At 50.1% G+C, this 23,040-nt stretch overlaps 3 protein-coding genes across 3 annotated transcripts in view; 2 read left to right on the top strand and 1 right to left on the bottom strand.

Annotated features, from left to right (window-relative positions):
• Positions 1–7,239: 7,239 nt before the first annotated feature.
• MRPS34 (mitochondrial ribosomal protein S34) lies at positions 7,240–9,294 on the top strand. The gene is made up of 3 exons (XM_056866394.1): positions 7,240–7,566; positions 8,164–8,206; positions 9,005–9,294. The coding sequence occupies exons 1-3, from the start codon at positions 7,249–7,251 to the stop codon at positions 9,292–9,294; spliced, it is 651 nt and encodes a 216-aa protein (XP_056722372.1). The 5' UTR covers positions 7,240–7,248.
• Positions 9,295–12,283: 2,989 nt separating this feature from the next.
• NME3 (NME/NM23 nucleoside diphosphate kinase 3) lies at positions 12,284–16,649 on the top strand. The gene is made up of 5 exons (XM_056866568.1): positions 12,284–12,326; positions 13,108–13,238; positions 14,857–14,958; positions 15,503–15,615; positions 16,532–16,649. Exons 1-5 carry the CDS (start codon positions 12,284–12,286, stop codon positions 16,647–16,649), a joined length of 507 nt encoding a protein of 168 aa, XP_056722546.1.
• A 5,830-nt stretch (positions 16,650–22,479) lies between these two features.
• MAPK8IP3 (mitogen-activated protein kinase 8 interacting protein 3) overlaps positions 22,480–23,040 on the bottom strand; it is a 47,400-nt gene continuing 46,839 nt past the window's right edge. Inside the window, exon 33 of the mRNA XM_056866391.1 lies at positions 22,480–22,713. Coding sequence (XP_056722369.1) covers positions 22,592–22,713 — 122 coding nt within the window. The 3' untranslated portion in view covers positions 22,480–22,591. The remainder of the gene's footprint in view (positions 22,714–23,040) is intronic.

Below are 23,040 nucleotides of genomic sequence, written 5' to 3' on the forward strand. Positions count from 1 at the left end.
TTGCCAACTTGGAAGGCTTTGAGAGGGGAGTGGGCATGTTCATGGAGGAGAGGGCTATCCAGGCTACTAGTAAAAACGGATACTAGTCAAGATGCATACCTGTTCTCTCCAGGATTGGAGGAGCGTGCCCATTATATGAGGTGCCGTGGAACACAGACAGGATAATGCTGCGGCAATCATCTTGTTTGTGGGCTTCCTAGAGGCCGCTGTGTGAACAGACTGCTGGACTTGATGGGCCTGGGTCTGACCCAGCAGGGCTATTCTTCCTTCCTCCTTCCCTCCTGCCTTCCTTCTCTCCAGTATCGGAGGAGCATGCCTGTTATCTTAGGTGCTGTGGAATGCAGGCAGGATGATGCTGCTGCAGTCGTCTTGCTTGTGGGCTTCCTCAAGGCACCCGGTTGGCCACTGTGTGAACGGACAGCTGGACTGGGCCCAGGTCTCATCCAGCAGGGCTTTTCTGATGTTTTTATGAATATGAGTCTCAATCATCTCTCACACCTGTCAAGGACAGGCACACTTGTCTGAGAACAAGACTGTTAATAGACCTCACCTCGAGTACTGTGTTCAATTTTGGGCACCGCAGTTTAAGAAGGATGGAGACAAGCTGGACCGTGTCCAGAGGAGGGCAACAAAGATGGTGAGGGGTCCGGAGACCAAGTCCTATGAGGAAAGGTTGAAGGAGCTGGGTATGTTTAGCCTGGAGAGGAGAAAACCGAGAGGGGGCATGATAACCATCTTCAAGTCCTTGAAGGGCTGTCATATGGAGGAGGGTGCCAAGTTGTTTTCTGTTGCCCCAGAAGGTGGGACCAGAACCGACGGGTTGAAATTAAAAGTTTCCTTCTAGACATTAGGAAGAATTTCCTAACAGAGCGGTTCCTTGGTGGAACAGGCTTCCTCGGGAGGTGGTGAGCTCTCCTTTCCTGCAGGTTTTGAAGCAGAGGCTAGGTGGCCATCTGTCAGCCATGCTGATTCTATAACCTTAAGCAGATGATGAGCGGGAGGGCACCTTGGCCATCTTCTGGGCACGAAGTAGGGGGTCTCTGGGGTGTGTTGGGGGGGGAGGTAGTTGTGAATTTCCTGCATTGTGCAGGGGGTTGGGCTAGATGACCCTGGGGGTGCCCCTTCCATCTCTATGATTCCATGATTCTAATAGAGCGTCCTTTTTCAGAAGCCGCGTTAAGCGAGCGGCCCCTTTGCCACCAAGCCCCCCCCCCCCAGCCTCGTCCAGCCGCCCGTTGCTCCAGCCAACCGCCTCTTCCCGCGCCGGACGTTCCTTCCCCATTGGCCGGCTTCCCCCGTCCCCCCTCCCTGCTCTTTGCCTGTGATTGGCCGGCGGCCGAGGGGCGGCTTCCCGGGTGGCCGCGAGGGGGGAAGGGGCGGGCGCTTCCTGCCGGCGAGGGCCAATCCCCAGGCAGCGGAAGTGGGGGCGGGAGAGGCGCCGTTTTTGCAGGCCGAGGAGGGCGGCAGGCCGGGCTCGTGTGAAGGAGACGCGTGTTCAGGCGGAGGAGAGGTGCGGGGAGGCCGGGCGAGGTCAGGGGGGAGCGTGTGGGCTGGGGGGGGCGTGGGGGGCGTCCTCCCGCCGCCTCCTTCCTGGCAACGGCCCTGCAAGTCGGGTTGCCAACCTCCAGGCCCCTGGCGGAAAAGGGCCGCCTCGGCCATCGGGCTCTGTGGCGCTGAAGCCCCTCCCCCAAGCCCCGCCCTCCTCAGGCCCCGCCCCCCAAAACCCCCCGCCGGTGGGGAAGAGGGGACTGGCAACGCCGCTCCTGCAAGGAAGGCCGCTGTTCCCCTGGTTTTGCCCGAGGAGGAGTCTGCCGTGTCGTAAAGAAACTGACAGTGAGATGCAGCTCAGGTGAAGGCTGCACTCTGGACTGTGGACCACCCCCCCCCCCCAGTTTGTAGCGTTTGTACCTCTCCAAGTAGGGGACAGAATCATCAGTCGCTGGGCTTCCCAGGGAGTCGGGCTGGAGCCCAAAGTCGGCAAGGAACTCCAGGCCAGAGCCCACCGCCAGGGGGTTGGAGGTGCTGCAGTAGTAATTATGTCATCCCCTTTTTCTTGCTGGGTTTGCAAGTTGAACGAGAGATCACACACCCACCGCTCAGATGTCCCATGGTAATGTGTTCTTAAGATGTAAGGTGTTAGAGATGGTCTTGTTGGTGACAGGTTTTTGCTTTGTGCCTCCTTTTTAGTGAACACCCACGACGGAGTTCAGCGATGTCTGAAATCTTTGTTCCAGGCAACTAGACTTGACAAATGAATCTCCTTATCAGCCATTTTCCTCTTTAAAGTCTACTGCTCCTACCACTCAAAGCAGCCAAGTCTTCTCAAAACATCAAGGGTTTCTTTTTCTGAAGAGCTGAAGGCTTCCCAGAAAGAAAAGCTGTATTGACAAATATGCCATGTATTTTTAAAAAAAATATTGTATTGAAAGGTGTTTAATAGAGGAAAACATTTGAATGAATAGCAGTTAGATAGATGACAACTATATTTGGATTTATTTTCCAATATCTGAAAATTATTATTAGAAAGGAATGCTTAGATTTATTATTGTGGTTATCTCCATTCAATGTTTATTATTATATCACCATTCACTGTTGATTAGTATTGTTATTACAATTTATTGTTTATTATATTTTTCTTTTGATGAAACTGTATTATGGTGTTTTTCTTTTCTGTCTTTTTTCTCTTTTAATAAAGATTTTAAGTACAATCTTTTAATAAGAAATGTTGTTAATAAGCTATTTTGTTCCTTTTTTTAACAAAAAAGATCCTTAGTAAAATTTAAAGACCACCTGAGAAGAGTTATAGCCTGGAATGCAAATGAATGTCCATCTTGGATTTATGACGTGTCACAGGCAATATGCCACCAAATCAGGCAAAACACCTGGTAATATACTACCCTATAATAGCAATGTATCCAGCATAATCATCCGTTCTCTTCACTCAAAATCCCATGCCACTACATATGCCCCAGTACAAATATGTTTGAAGATTATTTTACACTCACGATTCTATAGATCACCATAGATCACCTTTCAAAATTTCTCATTAGTGGGGGGTCAACCAGAGGTCACTGGGGTTACTATAGGTCAACTTTCAAAATTTCTCATTAGTGGGGGTCAACCAGAGGTCACTGGGGTTACTATAGGTCAACTTTCAGAATTTCTCGTTAGTGGGGGGTCAACCAGAGGTCACTGGGGTTACTATAGGTCAACTTTCAGAATTTCTCGTTAGTGGGGGGTCAACCAGAGGTCACTGGGGTTACTATAGGTCAACTTTCAGAATTTCTCGTTAGTGGGGGGTCAACCAGAGGTCACTGGGGTTACTATAGGTCAACTTTCAAAATTTCTCGTTAGTGGGGGGTCAACCAGAGGTCACTGGGGTTACTATAGGTCAACTTTCAGAATTTCTCGTTAGTGGGGGGTCAACCAGAGGTCACTGGGGTTACTATAGGTCAACTTTCAGAATTTCTCGTTAGTGGGGGGTCAACCAGAGGTCACTGGGGTTACTATAGGTCAACTTTCAGAATTTCTCGTTAGTGGGGGGTCAACCAGAGGTCACTGGGGTTACTATAGGTCAACTTTCAGAATTTCTCGTTAGTGGGGGGTCAACCAGAGGTCACTGGGGTTACTATAGGTCAACTTTCAAAATTTCTCATTAGTGGGGGGTCAACCAGAGGTCACTGGGGTTACTATAGGTCAACTTTCAGAATTTCTCGTTAGTGGGGGGTCAACCAGAGGTCACTGGGGTTACTATAGGTCAACTTTCAGAATTTCTCGTTAGTGGGGGGTCAACCAGAGGTCACTGGGGTTACTATAGGTCAACTTTCAGAATTTCTCGTTAGTGGGGGGTCAACCAGAGGTCACTGGGGTTACTATAGGTCAACTTTCAAAATTTCTCGTTAGTGGGGGGTCAACCAGAGGTCACTGGGGTTACTATAGGTCACCATTTCACTGATATCGTGCTCAGTCCAGCTCCAAGTCCTCCCTCTCCCTCCATGTTCTCAACAGGCACTCTTGCATCCGTCACAACATTGAGCATTCTGCACCCATCCATAGCTCCTGTGTTCCTTGCCAGACATCCCCCACTGCCACCACTTACCCTTTTCATTCACGCCCTCCTCTCCCAAAATCCCCCCTCATCTTGCCCCACATTTCATCTTGCCCCAGGATGACAGACCTTGAAGGAGAAGACTATCTGGGGACAGACGCACTTCATTCTCCCAAGTCTAAGGAGCAGCTAGTTGTGGACAGAAAATCTCCCCCCCCCCCTTGTAGTTCGTTGTGCATGGTTTTCTGCCTGCTTCAGTTACCTAAAAGCAACCCAGAGTGATCTGGATAGGACCTTGCATACCTTGCATACAGAGAAGCACTCTTACAGTCACTCTTAAGCAGCATTCAAACCATATGAAAGGTAAATAAAACATTTTTATTGAACTTACAAAGGTTGTAAGGCATAGAGAAGAATAATACTTAGACAGATTTAACAACACCCCACATAGAGACTGCTTGGTGTAGTGGTGAAGAGCAGTGGTTTGGAGCGGTGGAGTCTGATCTGGAGACCCAGGGTTTGATTCCCCCACTCCTCCACACGAAGCCAGCTGGGCAACCTCGGGCAAGTCACACTCTCCCAGTCCCACCTACCTCAAGAGGGGAAGGAAGGGAAGGCGACTGTCAGCAGGTTTGAGCCCCCCTTAAAGTGGCAGAGAAAGTCGGCAGATAAAAAACCAACTCTTCTTCTTCTTCTGGCCATAGGCCATTGCGGGGACAAAAAGAGACCCCGCAGGAGAGACCCCCCACCAAACCCCCCCACACATACACACACCAGCCTTCCCTTCCCTGCCACGCCGGCGGGCCCTTTGCAAAGACGTCGGCCGCCCCTCCTTGGGGACTGTGGGCACCTGCAAAGAGAAAAAACAAGGGGGGGTGAGGCAAAGACCCCCCCCCTCCTTCCCCACTCGGCCCCTCCACGTGCGGTGCAACCTGGGCGGCCGCCCCGCTTCCGCACCCCCTCCAGGCCCCGCCCCTCCACCGCCCCCACCAATCCCAGGGGAGGGGCGTGGCTGAGGCGCGTCACGCCGCTGCAGGCGTGGGAGCCAGGCGCGGCCGCGGCGCTTTCCGCGCATGCGCAATAGGGCGCTTTCAACCCACCGGAAGGGCTGTTTGCAAAGGGATTTCGTCGATCCGGCTGCAAAGTGCATCGGGCGGTCGGGTTGCCAACCTCCGGGCCACCAGCACGGGAGCGAACGGCCTTGCCGAAGTGCAAAAGCGACCGGAAGTTAAGGTCGCACGCCGCGCCACTCCTCCGCCCTACCTCTTTGGGTTCTGTGCGCCTCCCTAAGCGGCCCGTGCGGAAACCTCTGCTGCCGCCGCGAAGGTTCCGCCCCCGGGCTTCGCTCCGGCCGGAAACCCAGCGGACAACACCGGGCGAGACAAACGCAGCCCGTTTTGCACGGAATCCTCGGACCTCTTGCGAGCCTGTTGTTCCGTTTCCGCTTTTGACAGGGGCGGAAGTGTTGCCGGCCCCCCCTCCCCCCGGACAACACAGCCCTTGCACAAGCTGCACGAATAAGCCAGGGGCAAAGAGTCGTTGCTTGGTCTAATCCCCGGGAATCTTTTGCAAAAAGGGGACTCTTTGGTTTGGTATGTATGGCTAACTCCTGGGACCATGCTCCCCGGGATCACAAAAGCTGCTTCCGCCAAAACTGCTTCTGGTGGTTACCGCAATTGTATTCCCAGCGATATATTAAGAGTTGGAAAATGTTATAAAAAAATACTGTTCGCGTTTTACTGGCCTATGTTTTTATATTAATGCCTGCATATTTTATGTACCTTCTGTAACAATTGTAATATTACTTATGCCATTAAAGGTTTCATTCATTCATTCAAATACTGTTCGCACTCTGTTTGGCCCCTTTAGCTGTGAAGACGTCTTCCAACCATTTATAAGCCGTGGTATCCAAAAACCCTTTTAAAGCGATGTTTTTTATAACGTTTTCAAACTCTTAATACATCGCTGGGAATACAAAGTGCAGTAACCCCCTCTATTAAAAGTATAGGAGTGCTAAACGACTGGGGAAGGCAATGGCAAACCACCCCGTAAACAATAGTCTGCTGGTAAACGTTGTGACGTGCTGTCACCTTTACCTATAAACTGATTCAGCCCTGACCTGGATGGCCCAGGCTAGCCCAGATCTCAGGCTAGGCCAGATGGCCTGGGCTAGTCAGATCTCCGAAGCTAAACAGGGCCATAGAATCATAGAGTTGGAAGGGACCACCAGGGTCATCTAGTCCAACCCCCTGCACAATGCAGGAAATTCACAACTACCTTCCCCCCCCCCCACACACTCACACCCCTAGTGACCAGAAGATGCCCAAGATGCCCCAGGGTCAGCCCTGGTTAGTATTTGAATGGGAGACCGCCAAGGGATACCGGGGTTAGTACGCAGAGGAAGGCACTGGCAAACCACCTCCGTTAGTCTCTTGCCTTGAGAACCGCAAAAGGAGTCACCGTAACTCGGCTGTGACTCAACAGTGCTTTACATTCATACACGCGCAAACTGATTTTAAGCCCTTCTGTGCCCAGTGAAATCAATGGACTTTAAAAGGTATAATTCTGTTTAGAAGCCATCACTCTTGCTGCTTGGGCAGCAAGAGGGAAACAGATTAATAGAATCATAGAGTTGGAAGGGACCACCAGGGTCATCTAGTCCAACCCCCTGCACAATGCAGGAAATTCACAACACACCCCCAGTGACCCCCACTACATGCCCAGAAGATGGCCAAGATGCCCTCCCTTTCATCATCTGCTTAAGGTTATAGAATCAGCATTGCTGACAGGTGGCCATCTAGCCTCTTCTTTAAAAAAATGAAGAATTAACATATATGGAAGCTTGCTGGGGGAATCTTGAGACCGTCACACTCACTTAGCTTAACCTACTTCATAAGGCTGTTTGCAGTGCCGTTCTCTTTTGTATTCTTAGTCCCTTTTGCTCATTGTTCATTGGATGTCCTGTACTGTGTACATGTTCCCCTTTAGTTTGTAATCTGCCTTGAGTCTCAATGAGAAATGTGGGCTATGAATAAATAAAATGGAGGAGAGGAGACTCCTGTAAGCTGCTCTGGGCCTCTACTGGGGAGAAAGAAAGGCTGTATAAACAAAGCTAAATAAGAGGGCCACAGAAACAGAGAAGGCAGCTGTATTTTCCCAGCGCCAGTCTTACTTTTCCTGTTGTCGTTCCACAGGCAGCCATGGTCCGCAAGAAAGTTTACCGCCCCATCGCAGCCATGGCCAAGAAGATCCGGGAGTACCGGGCTTTGAAAAACCGCCCCCGAGACTCCCAGCGCTTTGCCCTGGACTACGAGACCATGATCCGTCCCTTCACAGGCAAGCGCCTGCCCATCCTGGCTTGGGAGGACGTGAGGAACGAGAACCGGCTCTTCACCCTGCTGTGCCGGCTGCATCATTTTGGCATCGGGCGGATGGTGACGCGCAAGTCCTGGTTGTGGGAACACGAAGAGCCGTGTTACTGGGTCATCACCAAAGTGAAAGTGGATTATACAGCTGAGGTGGGTGCTGTTTGCGGGTGGGCAATGGAGAAAGGAAGGGCCGTAGCTCAGTGGTAGAGCATCTGCTTGGCATGCAGGTTCAATCCCTGGCATCTCCAGTTAAAGGGACTAGGCAAGTAGGAGGTGATGTGAAAGACCTCTTCCTGAGACCCTAGAGAGCCGCTGCCAGTCTGAGTAGACAGTACTGACTTTGATGGACCAAGGGTCTGAATCAGTATATGGCAGCTTTGTGTGTTCATGGCTTTACTTATGTTCTGGGGAGGGGCCGTGGCTCAATGGTAGAGCATCTGCTTGGCATGCAGAAGGTCCCAGGTTCAATCCTCAGCATCTCCAGTTAAAGGGACTAGGCAAGTAGGAGGTGATGAGAAAGACCTCTGCCTGAGACCCTGGAGAGCCCCTGCCAGTCTGAGTAGACAATACTGACTTTGATGGACAAAGGGTCTGATTCAGTAGAAGGCAGCTTCATGTGTTCAAAGATGGGATAGGGCCTCAGAGCCAGCATGGCGTAGTGGTTAAGAGCAGTGGTTTGGAGCAGTGGACTTTAATCTGGAGAACCGGGTTTGATTCCTAACCAGCATTACTTATGTTCTGTTACAGAATATGGATCATGGGAAAGCATGGGGATATCTGACATTCAGAGGTAAGCAAAACACAAACCCTGCTATGCCACATGTCCGTTCGTGGAGAAAGTTTGACCAAACTTGAGCTAGGAGACCATTTTTCAGCCCGCAGGGCTTGCCTCGATCTTAAAAAGTGGAGAATTTTGAATTTTCAAAGATTGGCCACACACTTTTAAGGTAAAAAAGGTAAAGGTCCCCTGTGCAAGCACCGGGTCATTTCTGACCCATGGGGTGACGTCACATCCCGACATTTTCTAGGCAGAGTATGTTTACGGGGTGGTTTGCCAGTGCCTTCCCCAGTCAACTTCCCTTTACCCCCAGCAAGCTGGGTCCTCATTTTACCGACCTCGGAAGGATGGAAGGCTGAGTCGACCTTGAGCCGGCTACCTGAAACCAACTTCCGTTGGGATAGAACTCAGGTCGTGAGCAGAGCTTTTGACTGCAGTACTGCAGCTTAACACTCTGCGCCACGGGGCTCCTACACACTTTTAAGCATGTTATAAAGGTTACAAATGTTTCTTTTAAAAATACCAAATTGCGTTTTGTGCCAAGTACCAAACTCTCCATGTGTGGTATGTGCATCCCTTGGCTTCTTCACTCTGGTGGAATTAAAGTATCTCTCAGCCAGTACAGGAATGCACAAAGTATTTAGTAGTAAGTAGCTCAGTTCTATCATCTCTCAGCCAGGTTTGTTGTGGAAAGCGGATGCAGCTCACATCTCTGCCAGATTTTTAAATGGCAGGAAGGTGAAACATCCTGCCATACTTCACAGTGCATCATTTGTTTGTGGCGTTCTTATTTTGTCTAATTGTTTTTAGGCAGGACAAACGACACAGTGGAAGAAATCCCCAAGGCTATGTATCATGACTGGCGCATGGTTCCTAAGCATGAGGAGGAGGCCTTTAAGAAATGCACGCCAGTGGAAGAAGAAAGTATACAGTATGTCCCTTACCCTCCTTTGCTGCGGGCCATGATCCTCGCTCAGAGACGGAAGGAAGGGAATCTGGACACGGAAGAGCCAATGCTCGACTTGCAAAGGTTTGACGCCTTACGGGAAGAGCGCTTGGCGCTTTTCAAAAAGAAGAGAAAGGAAGGGACGCCCGTCTGAAGATCTCAGGATGTTTTCTGCATCCTTTCTTTTCATGTTCATTTTCTAGAGAATTACACCGAGAAGAATATCTGTAATGGAAAGAACATCATGCCAAATCTCAGTTTTGCTCAATGTATTCAATGCTGTCTTGAAGCAGTGTGAATCCATCTGGATATGCTGGTTTGCCTGTACAGCCCCAATGCTTTTGACACCCAAGACTTAAATGTGTTTATTGTTTGAAATAAAACCCACTGATTCTAGGGAAACTGTCTGTGTTCAACATTGCACTGATAATAACTTAAATCTCCCAACGGCTAGAGTAAATCAGTTGTGGTAGCTGCTAAGAAATTCAAGATTAATTCTGTCTGTTTTGAATTGGTTAAGGAGGGTCAATTATAACTTTCAAATATAATAAAAATACTTCCATACCCTGTAGCTACATGTGTGTGTGTTGTGTTAAGTGTCGTCAAGTCGCTTCCGACGCATGGCGACCCTATGAATGAAAGTCCTCCAAAATGTCCTATCTTTGACAGCCTTGCTCAGATCTTCTTCACTGTGTTCAAATAAGATCCAAGCAAAAAGCTTTTGCTTGGATCTTAGTTGAACACATGAAGCTGCCTTATACGGAAGCAGACCATCAAAGTCAATATTGTCTACTCAGACCGGCAGCAGCCATCCAGGGTCTCAGGCAGAGGTCTTTCACATCACCTACCTGCCTAGTCCCTTTAACTGGAGATGCCGGGGATTGAACCTGGGACCTTCTGCTTGCTAAGCAGAGGCTCTACCACTGAGCCACGGCCCCTCCCCTCATACTACATAACCTTAGAGGTGTTGCCCTCTGTTAGCACAGACTCAACGCTTTTCTTAATGTGTAACTGTATAGAGAGCCAACATGGTGTAGTTGTTAAGAGCAGCGGACTCTCATCTGGAGAACCACGTTCGATTCCCCACTCCTCCACATGAAGCCTGCTGGGCGACCTAAGGCCAATCCCAGTTCTCCAAACTCTCTCAGTCCACTTGGAGGCAGGCAATGGCAAACCACCTCTGAATGTCTCTTGCCTCGAAAAACCTACGGGGTCACCATAAGTCGGCTGTGACTTGACGGCAAAATCACACACACGCACAACTGCACAGTGGGCTAGTTCGCAAAAATGTCTTAAGAAAAAATCGGGAGAAGGGTGGGATTTATTTATTGAAGACATTTTTAATGCTGACTTTCCACCCAATCAGAATCTCCAAGGCAGCGCATGTTAAAACATAACTCTCAATCTTTTTCCTAATAATACCCAGCAGAGTTTGCCTTTTCCACCGCTGCCAAGTCGGCATTTTCATCCCGCTACCCTCTTTCACCAGCTGACTGGTTGCCAGTTCCGGCCCCTTCAACATACGTGGCAGTTGGGCTTTTGGGCTCCCCGTGGACGTCACCTTGCCCTTACTTGCTCAGTTTGGAGAGATCTTTTTCTTGGGGTTCTTCACGATCCACTTTGCTCCATGTCATGGAAGCCTTCACTGGCTCCTGATGGTCAGGGAAAGGCACCTGGTGCGTGGACACAGAGACATTAAACATGGTCATTAATCTGTTTAGCGCACTTTTATCTCACCTTTCCTTCAAGAAGCTGAGGGTGGCGCCCACGGTTTTCTCTTCCCTCTTATCCTCGGAGTTAGCTCAGGCTGAGAGAGAACGAGACAGGAACATCCAGAGAACTCTTTGGACAGGATTATCTGTCGTGCACTCCTGACCAAAGAAAAGTCATTCTCATTTGTATCCGACCAAGAGAGCTTTGACTCACGGAAGCTGCTTAATACCTTGGAAATTTGTGTTGGTCTTTTAAGCTGCTGCCGGATCCCAATTTTGTTCTACTACCACATGCTAGCGTGGCTTACCCACATGAAACTAGAGCTCACCAACAGTACGGCACGGGAACCCCATGCCAGGAAATGTTTCTTATTTATTCAACTGCATTATCTACAGTGGGCAGCCGTGTTAGTCAGTTTGCAGTAGTCAAAAAGGGCAAGAGTCCAGTAGCACCTTAAAGACTACCAGAAAATATTTTTGTTAGTCTTTAAGGTGCTACTGGACTCTTGCCCTTTTTGACTACTGCATTATCTACAGTCTGCTTTTCTCAACCCTTCTCTGGGCAGGAAACAAAACTGGAAATAAGTAAGTGGTAGTCGAATTTATTTGTATGTGGCCATAGGCCTTCACAAAACATCATCCACAATTAAAACTGGAAATAAGGACGCCATAAATTAAAAAGCATACCACCAAACAGTGCAACAACTGGATCCCCGAAATTAGACAAACAAGTGCTGCAAACAAGATAATTCGTGCAAATGAAGAGAGCCATAAACCACGCAGCAAACTCTTATACGATAGTCAAAAAGGGCCAGAGTCCAGTAGCACCTTAAAGACTAACAAAAATATTTTCTGGTAGGGTAGGAGCAGGTAGGGCAGGTATCTGAAGAAGTGAGCTGTGGCTCACGAAAGCTCACACCCTACCAGAAAATATTTTTGTTAGTCTTTAAGGTGCAACTGGACTTTTGCCCTTGTTGACTGCTGCAAACAGACTAACACGGCTACCCACTGGGAATTATCTTATACGATACAACAAGATACCAGTTCTGCGGCTCTTTATTTCTATATATAAGCACGCACCTAAGTTTTTAAAGTCCTTTTAAAGTCCCACTTTAAAAGTCCCACCTTTAAAAGCCAGCCTGCGTCTCCTAGGACGCCAGGCGCTCTGTGCACGCTCAGGAGCTCTTGCTTCTCAGGCTGCAAAGCACTCAAGGCTAATTGCTGGCGGGGCGGGGCGACGCCCAAAGGACCGAGGGTGCAAAGCTTTGCATGTTGCTCGGGGCCAGAAAAGGGGCGTGGGGAGAGGAGAGATTCCCATTAGAGAAGCGGCGCCCCTTTGCTCCCGCCCCCTCGCTCCCCCCCTCCCCCCGGCGTGCGCGCTCCCGACCGGCCGCCTTGCCCGGCGCGCCCCTTCTCCCTCCCAGCATCGCCATGATCTTCCTGCTCGCCCTCTTCGCCAGCATCTTCCAAGCAGGTAGATGCAAACGTGCACAAATGCAAACCAAACACGTGCAAGCCAAGGTCTCGGGGTTGCACCATGCCAGACTTAGGGCTGCACCATGCCAGACCCTTCCCTGGAGATTGGAGGGTTGGAGCTTGGGGCAGTGGGGTTTGGGGAGGGCAGGGGACCTTGCTAGGCTTACGGTCACGCAGCCCACCTTGCAAAGCAGCCATCGCTTGCAGGAGAGGTGGGGTAAACGTTTTAAATAAATACACCGTGCAGCAATTTATGTCGTCCGGAGATCAGTTGTCGTTCTGGGGGATCTCCGGCCGCCCCCTGGAGGTTGGCACCCTATTGGCAGCGCTGCCGCAGGGGAAACTGAGACCTGAGCGCTAGGGGTCTTTACTTTCCCTCCCACCACCAAGGCTGGTTTTAAGACTCCGCTGGTTTGAATGCTGAGAGGTGATCAGAAACGGACTGAAAAATAGCTCCCATTTTTCCCTTAATGGGGCTCTTTCTAGCCCTAGATCGTCTTGTGTTTGCTGTCACCTGTATAAAAAAAAGGGGGTGGGGGATTTCAGACCCCGGCTTTCTTTAATAGTGCAGCGCCTGACCTGGAGTCTCTTCTCCTTCCATGCACTCTGCACCTGCTTAGAGGCACGTCCTGTGTTTACAACTGGAATTCACAGCACTGGAAAACAGGCCTTCCAAGTTTTGGTTGGGGGGTTCTGAAGACCCGGCCCTGGCTCCAGCTTAGGCCTGGAGGCATTCCCAAACCGGGTTGCATTTCATAAGGTTGTCTCTCCTTTTCCAGCTTACACCGGCGTCAACGAACGCACCTTCCTCGCCATCAAACCCGACGGGGTGCAGCGGCATCTGGTGGGCGAGATCGTCAGGCGCTTTGAGAGGAAGGGCTTCAAACTGGTGGCCATGAAGCTCATGCAGGTAAAAACGAACACGGCCTTCCCTCCCTCTGCCGATGCCTCACAGGAGGTGCGGCGTCATAGGGTTGAGGGCTAGGCAGGCCTGTGCTCAAACCCCTGCTTTAGCCTGAAGAGGAGAAGACTGAGAGGGGATGTGAGAACCATCTTCAAGTACGTGAAGGGCTGCCATATGGAGGAGGGTGCCGAGTTGTTTTCTGTTGCCCCAAAAGGTCAGACCAGAACCAACGGATTGAAATTAAATCCAAAGAGTTTCCGTCTAGACATTAGAAAGAACTTTCTAACAGTTAAGAGCGGTTCTTCGGTGGAATAGGCTTCCTCGGGAGGTGGTGAGCTCTCCTTCCCTGGAAGTTTTGAAGCAGAGGCTAGATGGCCATCTGTCAGCAGTGCTAATTCTATGACCTTGGGCAGTTCATGGGAGGGAGGGCATCTTGGGCATGGAGTGGGGGTTTGGGGGGGAGAAATGTATTCATGTATTGTGCAGGGGGTTGGACTAGATGACCATGGTAGTCCCTTCCAACTCTTCTATGATTCTATGAAATTCACTCATTGGCCTGGGGCCGGTCTCTCCCCTTGCCCATGAGGGCAAACTGAATGAGAGTGTAGCGCTCTCATTGGCACGGGTAGGTGCCTTGGGCTGCCTCAGAGGGCACAGCTTACCTAGCTCCTGATCTCTTGGGTGCTGACCTCTTGGGTGCCCTTTTTGCTCTGCCCCTTAAAGGGAGGACTCGGAAGACTGCCGCTGTTGCATCGCAACTGTGTGTGTCCTCGAAGGGCCGCCTCTTGTCCTCTTTGGGCAGTCCTTTGGGAACTGGGGATCACAACTCGCTGGCCATTTCCTAAGAGCAAAGACCTCCTGACCAACACCAGGATCCACTGGTTCCTCCTTTATACAGGTCCCCTGATAAGTACTGGTGCGTTGCACAATTGAGTCCCTTCCTGTGCAGGCCGGTTGACTTCTGGTTGGTCTGGGAGCTGCCGTGGTGGTTTCTCGGGAGCTCCAGAACTGCCGTATGAAAACCTGAACCCCTGTCTGTTTGTGGAAGGACCTGAATAGTTTTGATAACCTGTGAACAAATGTCTAATGAGGGACAGACCAATAGAGTTGCCAACCTCCTGGTCGGACTTCTAGAGCTGATCTCCACGCTTCGGAGACCGGTTTCCCCGAATGAAGCTTCAGCTTTGCTGGGCAGACTCCAGACTGGGTTGTTACGTCCCCCACAGAGGACCCTCCCATTCCCAGGATCGTTCCCCCAAAACCTCCAGAAATTTACAAGCCAGAGTGGGCGACTCTCTAAATCACTGGTTCCCAACCGGGGGTCCGCGAGAACTAAATTAAGGTCCATGAAACAAAGTTATAAACCCATAATAAATTAATATTTTCAATTAAAAGTTTTATATTATAAAAATATATATTCAAATATTATTCTAAGTTTAATGTTTAACTAACAGTTATGATTAAAGTTTATTTTCAAATTCTCGGAATTTTTATTTTGAACCTTGGGGTCCCTGCACCGAACAAAAAAGTCCTAGTGGTCCCTGGTCAAAAAAAGGTTGGGAACCACTGCTCTAGTTGAAGAATGACATCTGACTGAACGGTGGTTTGTGGTCTTTCTTGCCAGGCCTCGGAAGACTTGTTGAAAGAGCATTACGCGGAGCATCGGGAACGCCCGTTCTACATCCGCCTGGTGAAGTACATGAGCTCCGGCCCCGTCGTGGCAATGGTGAGTCTCAGCCCAAATTAAGGGCACGCCCGGCCCCCTGCGCAGGCCCCAGCCCTTCCCGCTCACCTTACAGGAGCTGGTGTGTTTTGTTCTTATTGTGTGGTGACATATTTAATTACTAGCTTCTTGGGGGTCAGACTGTTTTAAAGTTATTTCAGTGTTATTTTAATGTTAAAGGAAACTGGGAGGCTTGGTGGGAACATTGGGGGTAGGGGTCAGAGTACCAGGCCCAAGACTTCTGGATTTCACAGGGAATCAGGCTGTGGTGGTAGAGCCTCTGCTTGGCATGCAGAAGGTCCCAGGTTCAATCCCTGGCATCTCCAGTTAAAGGGAATAGGCAAGTAGGTGACATGAAAGACCCCTGCCTGAGATTCTGGAGAGCCGCTGCCTGTCAGAGTAGACAATACTGACTTTGATGGACCAAGGGTCTGATTCAGTATAAAGCAGCTTCATGTGTGTTCAAGTTCATGTGTGTCCACACAAAGGGACCCAGGGCAAAACTTTTCCCGTCAAGCGAATTGCCTTTCCTGTCGTCTCGCCGCAGGTCTGGCAAGGACTGGACGTGGTGAAAATGGCTCGCACCATGATCGGAGAAACCAACCCTGCGGACTCCAAGCCCGGGACCATCCGAGGAGATTTCTGCCTCGACGTCGGCAAGTGAGTGAAGGCCTTTCCATCCTGAAGGCGAGAGGTTCCCTTGCTTATCCACCCTACAGCTGCGAGTCTAAAAACAATGGTCAAGTGAAATCTCTGTGCTAGACTGCGCAGCCGTGGTTGTCATAAGAAACAGGGAAAGGAGGAATGTTGTTGGCAGAGAAGGCAGGCAGTTCCTCACCAGGCCCGAGATTTCTAGACACGTTGCCACTGGAAAGTGACTGTGGCAATTCAGGAATGGTCCACGGAGTGATGAGAGGCTGGTCCTAACTGGAGAAAACCTTATGTAGAATCTGTATGCATTCAGTATTTAATTGCCCCTTTTCAATGGTTTTGCTGGGCCGTATGCGAAAGATCCCTTTTTCAGACCGGCTGTGTCCCTGCCCTCTTCAGTCAGTGGACTCCTTGGTACATATCCTTTTGCACTGTCCTTACGTATTCCAACTTAGGCTAAAATGGATTATACCGTGTTTTAACAAATGGTCTGCATCTTCTCGAGCAACTTTGGAGCAAACGGTTCAGTTCCTCTTAGAGGATTCTGGCCCCCAGCATACTTATTTTGTTGCTCGTTTTCTGGAGGCTGCAGAGAAGAGACGAAGAGAGGTGTTTTTAGAGATGGGTCTTATTTAAGTTGTTTGGTTTTATTGTTCAAGACCTCGGTCTAAGAACAGAGGGAAAGGGAGGGAGGGAGGGAGGGAGGGAAGGAAGGAAGGAAGGAAGGAAGGAAGGAAGGAGAAAACCTTCCGGGGTGCCTAGCAAGGGACAAGCAGCAGATCTGGGAGAGTGAGCCCCTGGAAGCTGCTTCGTGAGGGCAAAGCAACTGTTTGGATGTACACAGGCCCAGATTCGACAGTGTGCCATTTTGAGGGGAAAGGATGTTCCACTTGCACAACCTGAAACCTTTCTCCCTTCCATACAGGAACGTGGTTCACGGCAGCGATTCAGTAGAGAGTGCCCGGCGCGAGATCGCCCTCTGGTTCCGCAAAGATGAAACGCTCTGCTGGGAGGACAGCACGGAACGCTGGATCTACGAGTAGGAAGGAGGATCCAGAGTGCCGCCTTTTCCGTCATTTGCTTGAAGTCACTCCTCCATTGCCTTTCCATGAACTCCTTTTTTTTTTCCTGGAGTGGGCGAGGGAGAGGAAAAGGGGAGAGGGGTTCTAGATCCGAAAGAGTACATCTCAGCCCTCTGCAACAAACATTTGAAACACTCCCCACCCTGGCCCAATCATAGCTTTGGTGCAACACTTAAGAGGGACCCTGCTGCTACCAAAAAAAAGGGGGTCCTGTCTTCTAACATATCCTTCAGAGTGCTCCTTTAAAGGCGTCTCCCCTTTAAAAATCTGAAGACCGCTCTTCTTGGCTGTTGGAATGGCTTCGACTGGTTTGAAACGCCACCTTAAAAATGAGCCAGGAGCTCCTCAGGGCTGCTGCACAGAAAATGCAAATGAAACATTGCTTTAGAGAGGCAGAGTGGTGTAGTGGTTAAGAGCGGCAGACTCTAATCTGGAGAACTGGGTTCGAGTCCCCGCTCCTCCACATGAAGCCTGCTGGGTGACCTTGGGCCAGTCACAGTTCTCCGAACTCTCTCAGTCCAACCTACCTTACAAGGTGCCTGTTGCGGGGGTGGGGGGTGGTAAGTGATTGTAAGCCCCTTTGAGACTCCTTACGGTATAAAATCCCCCCCTTTTTTTCACAAAACCATTGCTGTTTTCTTTGACTACCTTGACAAACACGCCCGTGATCTGATTCCTACTGACCTACCAAAATGGGACAAAGTAGGGAGGGGGAGTTTTCCTCTGTGCATGTCTTCCTTACTCTTAGAGGGAAACTGTCTAGCTGAAACAGTACAAGTGGGACTGGTTTTTATCAGGTGAGAGAAGGGTGGTCCTAGCTATCACAGCTAAGATGGTACAGTCAAACCTCATCAGGTTTTATTATGGCTATTGGGGGGGAGGGTCCATCCCCCTCCATCCTCCCAACGGCAGTCCGCACACATCTTCCCAGGAAGGTCTATATATATGTACATGATTTACTTTGAAATAAGTGGCTGTGAAATGTGCTTTTGTAAAATAAATTTTTTTGAAACTCACCCTTTTGTTGGTCTGGCTGAGGATTGAGCCGGCGTTAGCATTGAATAGGCACACGTTGTCTTAACTGAAGGATTCGATCCAGTCCAAGGGACTGAAAGAATGCAGTGAACACATGAAGCTGCCTTACACTGAATCAGACCTTTGGTCCATCAAAGTCAGTATTGTCTACTCAGATCGTCAGCGGCTCTCCAGGGTCTCAGGCAGAGGTCTTTCACATCACCTACCTGCCTGGTCCCTTTAACTGGAGATGCCGGGGATTGAAGCTGGGACCTTCTGCACGCCGAGCAGATGCTCTACCACTGAGCCACGGCCCCTCCCAGGGTCTATCCCGTAGGCCAGCATCAGCTCAAATGGTGTTGCCTAATCCAGTTAGACCACCGGCCCATTATCTGTGTACAGTCTACTCTTAACAGCTTTCTGTGATCCTGGCCACAAAAAGTCCTAACATCTGAAACCTGACTTACTACGAGCAAAGCGTGTATTCCCTCCTTTCTTTTATTCCTGCCCAAAATCGCGGATCTTTCCCACCACCTGTCAAATGCCAGGGACTGCTCCCAGGCTCTGCAGCGAGCAAAAGAGGCGCTCTACAACTGTGCAAAATTTGTTGGGGACACAGTGTGGTGCAGTGGTTAAGAGCGGTGGACGCTAATCCGGAGAACCGGGCTCGAATCCCCACTCCTGAGCGGCAGATTCTAATCTGGTGAACCAGGTTGGTTTCCCCACTCCTCCACATGAAGTCACCTGGGTGACCTTGGGCTAGTCGCAGCTCTCTTTAAACTCTCTCAGCCCCACCTACCTCACAAGGTGGTTGTTGTGGGGAGAGGAAGGGAAGGAGATTGTAAACCGGTTTCATTCTCCTCAAAAGGTAGAGAAAGTTGGCATATAAAAACCAACTCTTCTTTATGAAGCTGCTTTTCTACGCTACCCATACCAATTGGTCCACCGAGCCCAGTAAGGTAACCTCTGCCTGACAGATTTCCTCTGGTCCCCTTCTTTATCTGAAGATGTCCGAGAGCGAACCTCAGACATTAACGCACACAGAATATGTCCCCTGCAAAACAGCCCGCTCTTAGAAAACTCGACGTCGCCGCATCCACCAAATGCTCTCGGACATCTGATGTTAACACATTTTTATTACATACAGAACAGATATGATTCCTTTTGTTTGATAGCATATATGGGGGGGACGCAGCACAGGAGACTTAATTTTTTGTTGTTGTTCCAAAACATCTCTTTACATCTTTAAACCAAAATGGCAAAGTTTACACGCCCTTAAGACACGTTTTCTCTCTTTCTCTCTTTTTTTTTTAAAAAGTCTTTTTTATAACATACAAGTTAACTTTACATACATCACAGTGGTGGGGAGGTTATGCGTGTGTGGTCAAGCCAATAAGCTTTCACCTTGCTGCCAGGAAGCTGCGGCCCAAGCTGGAGGCACGCAGCTATTTGTCCTTCTCCTCCACCCACCCCCTTTTGAATGTGTGCTTCTTTTCAAGGGAAACGTAACTCAAGACTGCAAAAAGAAAAAAATCAGAATAAAGTTCTTCCGGCCCATACATGGGAAAGGGAAGCAAACAAGCACAGGTTTGACAAGCCCGAAGCTACAGATAACCCGGGACTGCAGGAGGATGAGTCGGTTTCACAGTTCTACCCCTTTACCGTGGCTCGATGCTACAGGAGAGCCAACCTGTCTCTCGAATTGTTTTGGCAACTGGTAGATCGGTTCTTACGACTGTGGCACATGTTATCACTCTGAACTCGCCTGCTCTACTTACAGAATAACGAATTGTTGGGCTACTCACCTTCCTGGTCTGGTACACACAAAGTTGTGTGCTACTGATTCATACCACTGGTCTATCGCGGTCAGTCTTGTCTGCTCTGACTGGCAGGGGCTTGGTAAGGTCTCAGGTCGAGGTCTTTCGCATCCCTTACTGCCTGATCCGTTTTTGGGTTTTTTGCTGGAGATGCCAGGGATTGACCCAGGGAATGGAAACAGAGGCTCTGACATTAAGCCACAGCCCTGCCCCTGCCCGCCTGCATGCCGTGTGGTCTTCCCTATCTGCAAGCGCCACTCCACTCCCACAGCAAAGCGAGATGACATTTTGCCGCTCTGAATGCTCTTCCATGTCTGGGGTGCCAATAAGCTAAACGAGGTCCTGAATTAGTCTAGTCCAGCTGTTCCTAGTTTGGTCTGAAAGTGAGAAAAAGCCAAAAATGTCACTGGGAAACAAACGCCTCATTGCCGCACAAGCCCGAACAGCTCAGTTCTGACATCACACAAGGCCGTTTTATTTAAACCAAGATGCAGATCATGGACGATCACCTGAATCCTACGCTCCCTGTACCCTGGGAGGGTGTCACCGGACAACTATCCCCAGGATTTCTGCATTCAGACATCACACGAAACCCTAGCTAAGATCAACTGCAGTAAAAAAAATAACTCCAGACGTTGGTTCAACAGACCTTCAATATCTGGACTGAGGCAGACGTCCCATATTCAGACCATCACCCAAACCAGTTTAATCAAACCAGTTTCCCATGATGTCTGAAAAGAGGCACATCTTTTTTGATCCCCCCACTCCGCCATATGAGCGGCGGAGGCTAATCTGGTGAACTGGATGTGTTTCCCCACTCCTACACACGAAGCCAGCTGGGTGACCTTGGGCAAGTCACAGCTCTCTCAGCCTCACCAACCTCACAGGACGTCTGTTGTAGGAAGGGGAAGGGAAGGCGATTGTAAGCCGGTTTGATTCTCCCTTAAGTGGTAGAGAAAGCCGGCATGTAAAAACCAACTCTTCTTCTTCTTTACTCTCATCTCGACAAAGATTAGCCCATGTTTAGCCTCAAACATCTCTTCTGATACCAGGTGAAGCCTGGTAGATGTGGTCTCATCTGGGGGCCAAAACGTAGCTATCTCACAACCCATTCCCCCGTGGCTGTTCAATCTTGCTTAGGTGACCAGCTCCCTATGTTTGTGCTGGTTCAGAGACTGTCCTGGAGAGCTGTGATTCCCATATAAGGCTGTGGTTTTAAAGGGAGTGAATATCCCTGAACCACAAACATATTGCTTGGGCCTCTTGTCTTTCCAAGGACCCCCCACCCCCCAAAAGAGATCCTTCTGCTTGAAGCCCTCAGCTCTGGAAACGGGGACAAGCCCATTGCAGGAAGCAAACCAATAGGCAAAGGGGACCAGATCAGGGATGCAAAGAAGGGATGCAAAAAAAGGGGGGGAAAGCCTGCCACGATCTCCCTGTCGTCTTCTCCAGCAATTTCCATCACTGACAATCAACACAAGGAAAGGGTCAGATGCTCTTCCTGGCCCACCATGTGCTCACAGACCACCACTCCCTTGGGAACGAGACGCACTTCATTCTTTGGGGAAACGCCTCTGCAACAGCAACTTCAGGAACCTTAAGAGTTAGTTGGGTAGAAGTCAACAAAACTCAAGTAGTACTTCATTTCTACAGATTTTTAAGGGGACATTAAGCACACTTCTGTGTGGTCTGGGCTGTTCCTACGGTTTCTTCAGCAATCATTTAGAGGTGGGACGTGACCAAGTCAAATCAGCTTCTTGACTGTAAAACTAAACCTCCTACATCCTAGGGGTCCGGCTGATGCGGTTCCCTCTCGAAGAGTGGCCCACCCCCCCTGTCAGTTCTGCTGTTCTCCAGCTTTTTGTGAAGACACCTCCCCTCTTGGCCTCCTTTTCATTTGTTCCTTCTCCCCCTCAGAACTCCCACCTCCAACCCCACAGGTGACGTTGCTCCACCTTCTACGTCCTAGCTATTCTCTTCCAAAGCACCCTCAGAGTCTCCCGCTTGAACCGTCTCCTAAACTGGCTGCGAGATTCAGAGCTCTACGTGGCGACCCTAAGCCCAAGTTTGTCCTGACGGAATGCCAAAGTTCAAATGCAGGCTCTCTCTTACGTGCATACCCCTTAGTAGTCATTCAGTGCTGTGTGTGTGTGTTGGGGGGGAGAAGGATACCCCAAACTTTTCCTGGCCACCCACTATCAATTGGTTAGCCATATGGCTTCTCCAACCACAAACTACCCCAACAGCCCCAGCAACAAGAAATATCGCATCTCCTGGGGGGCCCTCCCAACCTTGACTTATTTTTTGCTTGTTATAGCCTATCCTTCCTCCAAAGAGAGAAACGTTCCATGAAAGGCCTCCAAAAAGACTCCCATCCAGACCCTGATCTAAACAGCTTCAGTGATGGAACCCCATGGAACGGTATCAAATCGTTCTCCTGGTTATCAAGGGCACGCCGTCGATCCCTTTGCCATAGAAAAACCCTTCCGAACTCAGCCATGCGGCATGTTTTGGAGCCTCGAATCCGGTCCGGACTGCTCCTGAGTCACTGAGGATAATACCCGGTGAATGGGGAGATGGCAGAGCAAGCGGTCCTGCTTCGGAAATCATCTCTTTTCATAATGTTGCATGGTTGGAGAGATACAAGCTACCTGCATCACTTCAGTGCCAGGGGGGAAGCAGCCAAGAAGCAGCTCTCTTTTACCATGCAGGTGGGCAGGTGAGGGAGAGGAAGGGATCTGTTGCGAAAACTTCAGCCAGCCCCCTCCCCCCCGAACCAACTTCGTCCCTCTGGTTTCCTTGATGCCCAGCAGCAGCAGGCTCCACTCTCGAGCTTCTCCACCTCCAGCGACCCAGCCGATTCAGAAAGCGCACGGGCCCGAGATGAAAGCTGCAAGTTTAGAGGTTATAAGAGGAGGGAGGCCTCGCGACGGAGCAAGGAGGCTTAGTGGTCATCCGGGGTTTGGTTTCCAACGGGAGGTACAATGCAGGAGTTCCGTATGTACATACTGGCATTTGGAGGAGTCAGGGCGGGGAGAGAAAAATACAGTCGGCAGGAAAAGGCGGCAGAGCTCATTCGGGGATGTAGGAGACCTGCCACACAATGATGTGGCTCCTTTCGGCCTTGGAGAGGATGGGCTTGACCTGGGTGGCGTCTCCCGCGTTCTCCTCCGTCTCGTCGTCCTCTCCGTCCCCTGCCGAGAGAACGGGCACAGCGGATGAAGAGAGATGGACACGGCAGCATCGCTGCGCACACGAAACAGCTTTACTACTAACAGAACATAAGAAAGGCCATGCTGGGTCAGACCCAGGCCCATCTAGTCCAGCGGTCTGTTCACACAGCGGCTAACCAGGTGCCTCTAGGATGCCCCCAAGCAAGACGACTGCAGCAGCACCATCCTGCCTGTGTCCCCCGGCACCTCATATAATAGGCATGCTCCTGTGATCCTGGAGAGAATAGGTATGCATCATGACTAGTATCCATTCTGACTAGTAGCCATGGATAGCCCCATCCTCCATAA

Source organism: Euleptes europaea, chromosome 21, assembly GCF_029931775.1.
Source record: "Euleptes europaea isolate rEulEur1 chromosome 21, rEulEur1.hap1, whole genome shotgun sequence".
Lineage (NCBI taxonomy): Eukaryota > Metazoa > Chordata > Lepidosauria > Squamata > Sphaerodactylidae > Euleptes > Euleptes europaea.

Excerpts from the sequence above, each read along its gene's own strand:
- NME3 (XM_056866568.1), top strand. The coding sequence starts at position 12,284 with ATGATCTTCCTGCTCGCCCTCTTCGCCAGCATCTTCCAAGCAG. Across the intron at positions 12,327-13,107 it reads CGCCAGCATCTTCCAAGCAG|CTTACACCGGCGTCAACGAA; the intron begins GTAGATGCAAAC and ends CTCCTTTTCCAG. Across the intron at positions 14,959-15,502 it reads CCGGCCCCGTCGTGGCAATG|GTCTGGCAAGGACTGGACGT; the intron begins GTGAGTCTCAGC and ends GTCTCGCCGCAG.
- MRPS34 (XM_056866394.1), top strand. The coding sequence starts at position 7,249 with ATGGTCCGCAAGAAAGTTTACCGCCCCATCGCAGCCATGGCCAAGAAG. Across the intron at positions 7,567-8,163 it reads AAGTGGATTATACAGCTGAG|AATATGGATCATGGGAAAGC; the intron begins GTGGGTGCTGTT and ends GTTCTGTTACAG. Across the intron at positions 8,207-9,004 it reads GGGATATCTGACATTCAGAG|GCAGGACAAACGACACAGTG; the intron begins GTAAGCAAAACA and ends AATTGTTTTTAG.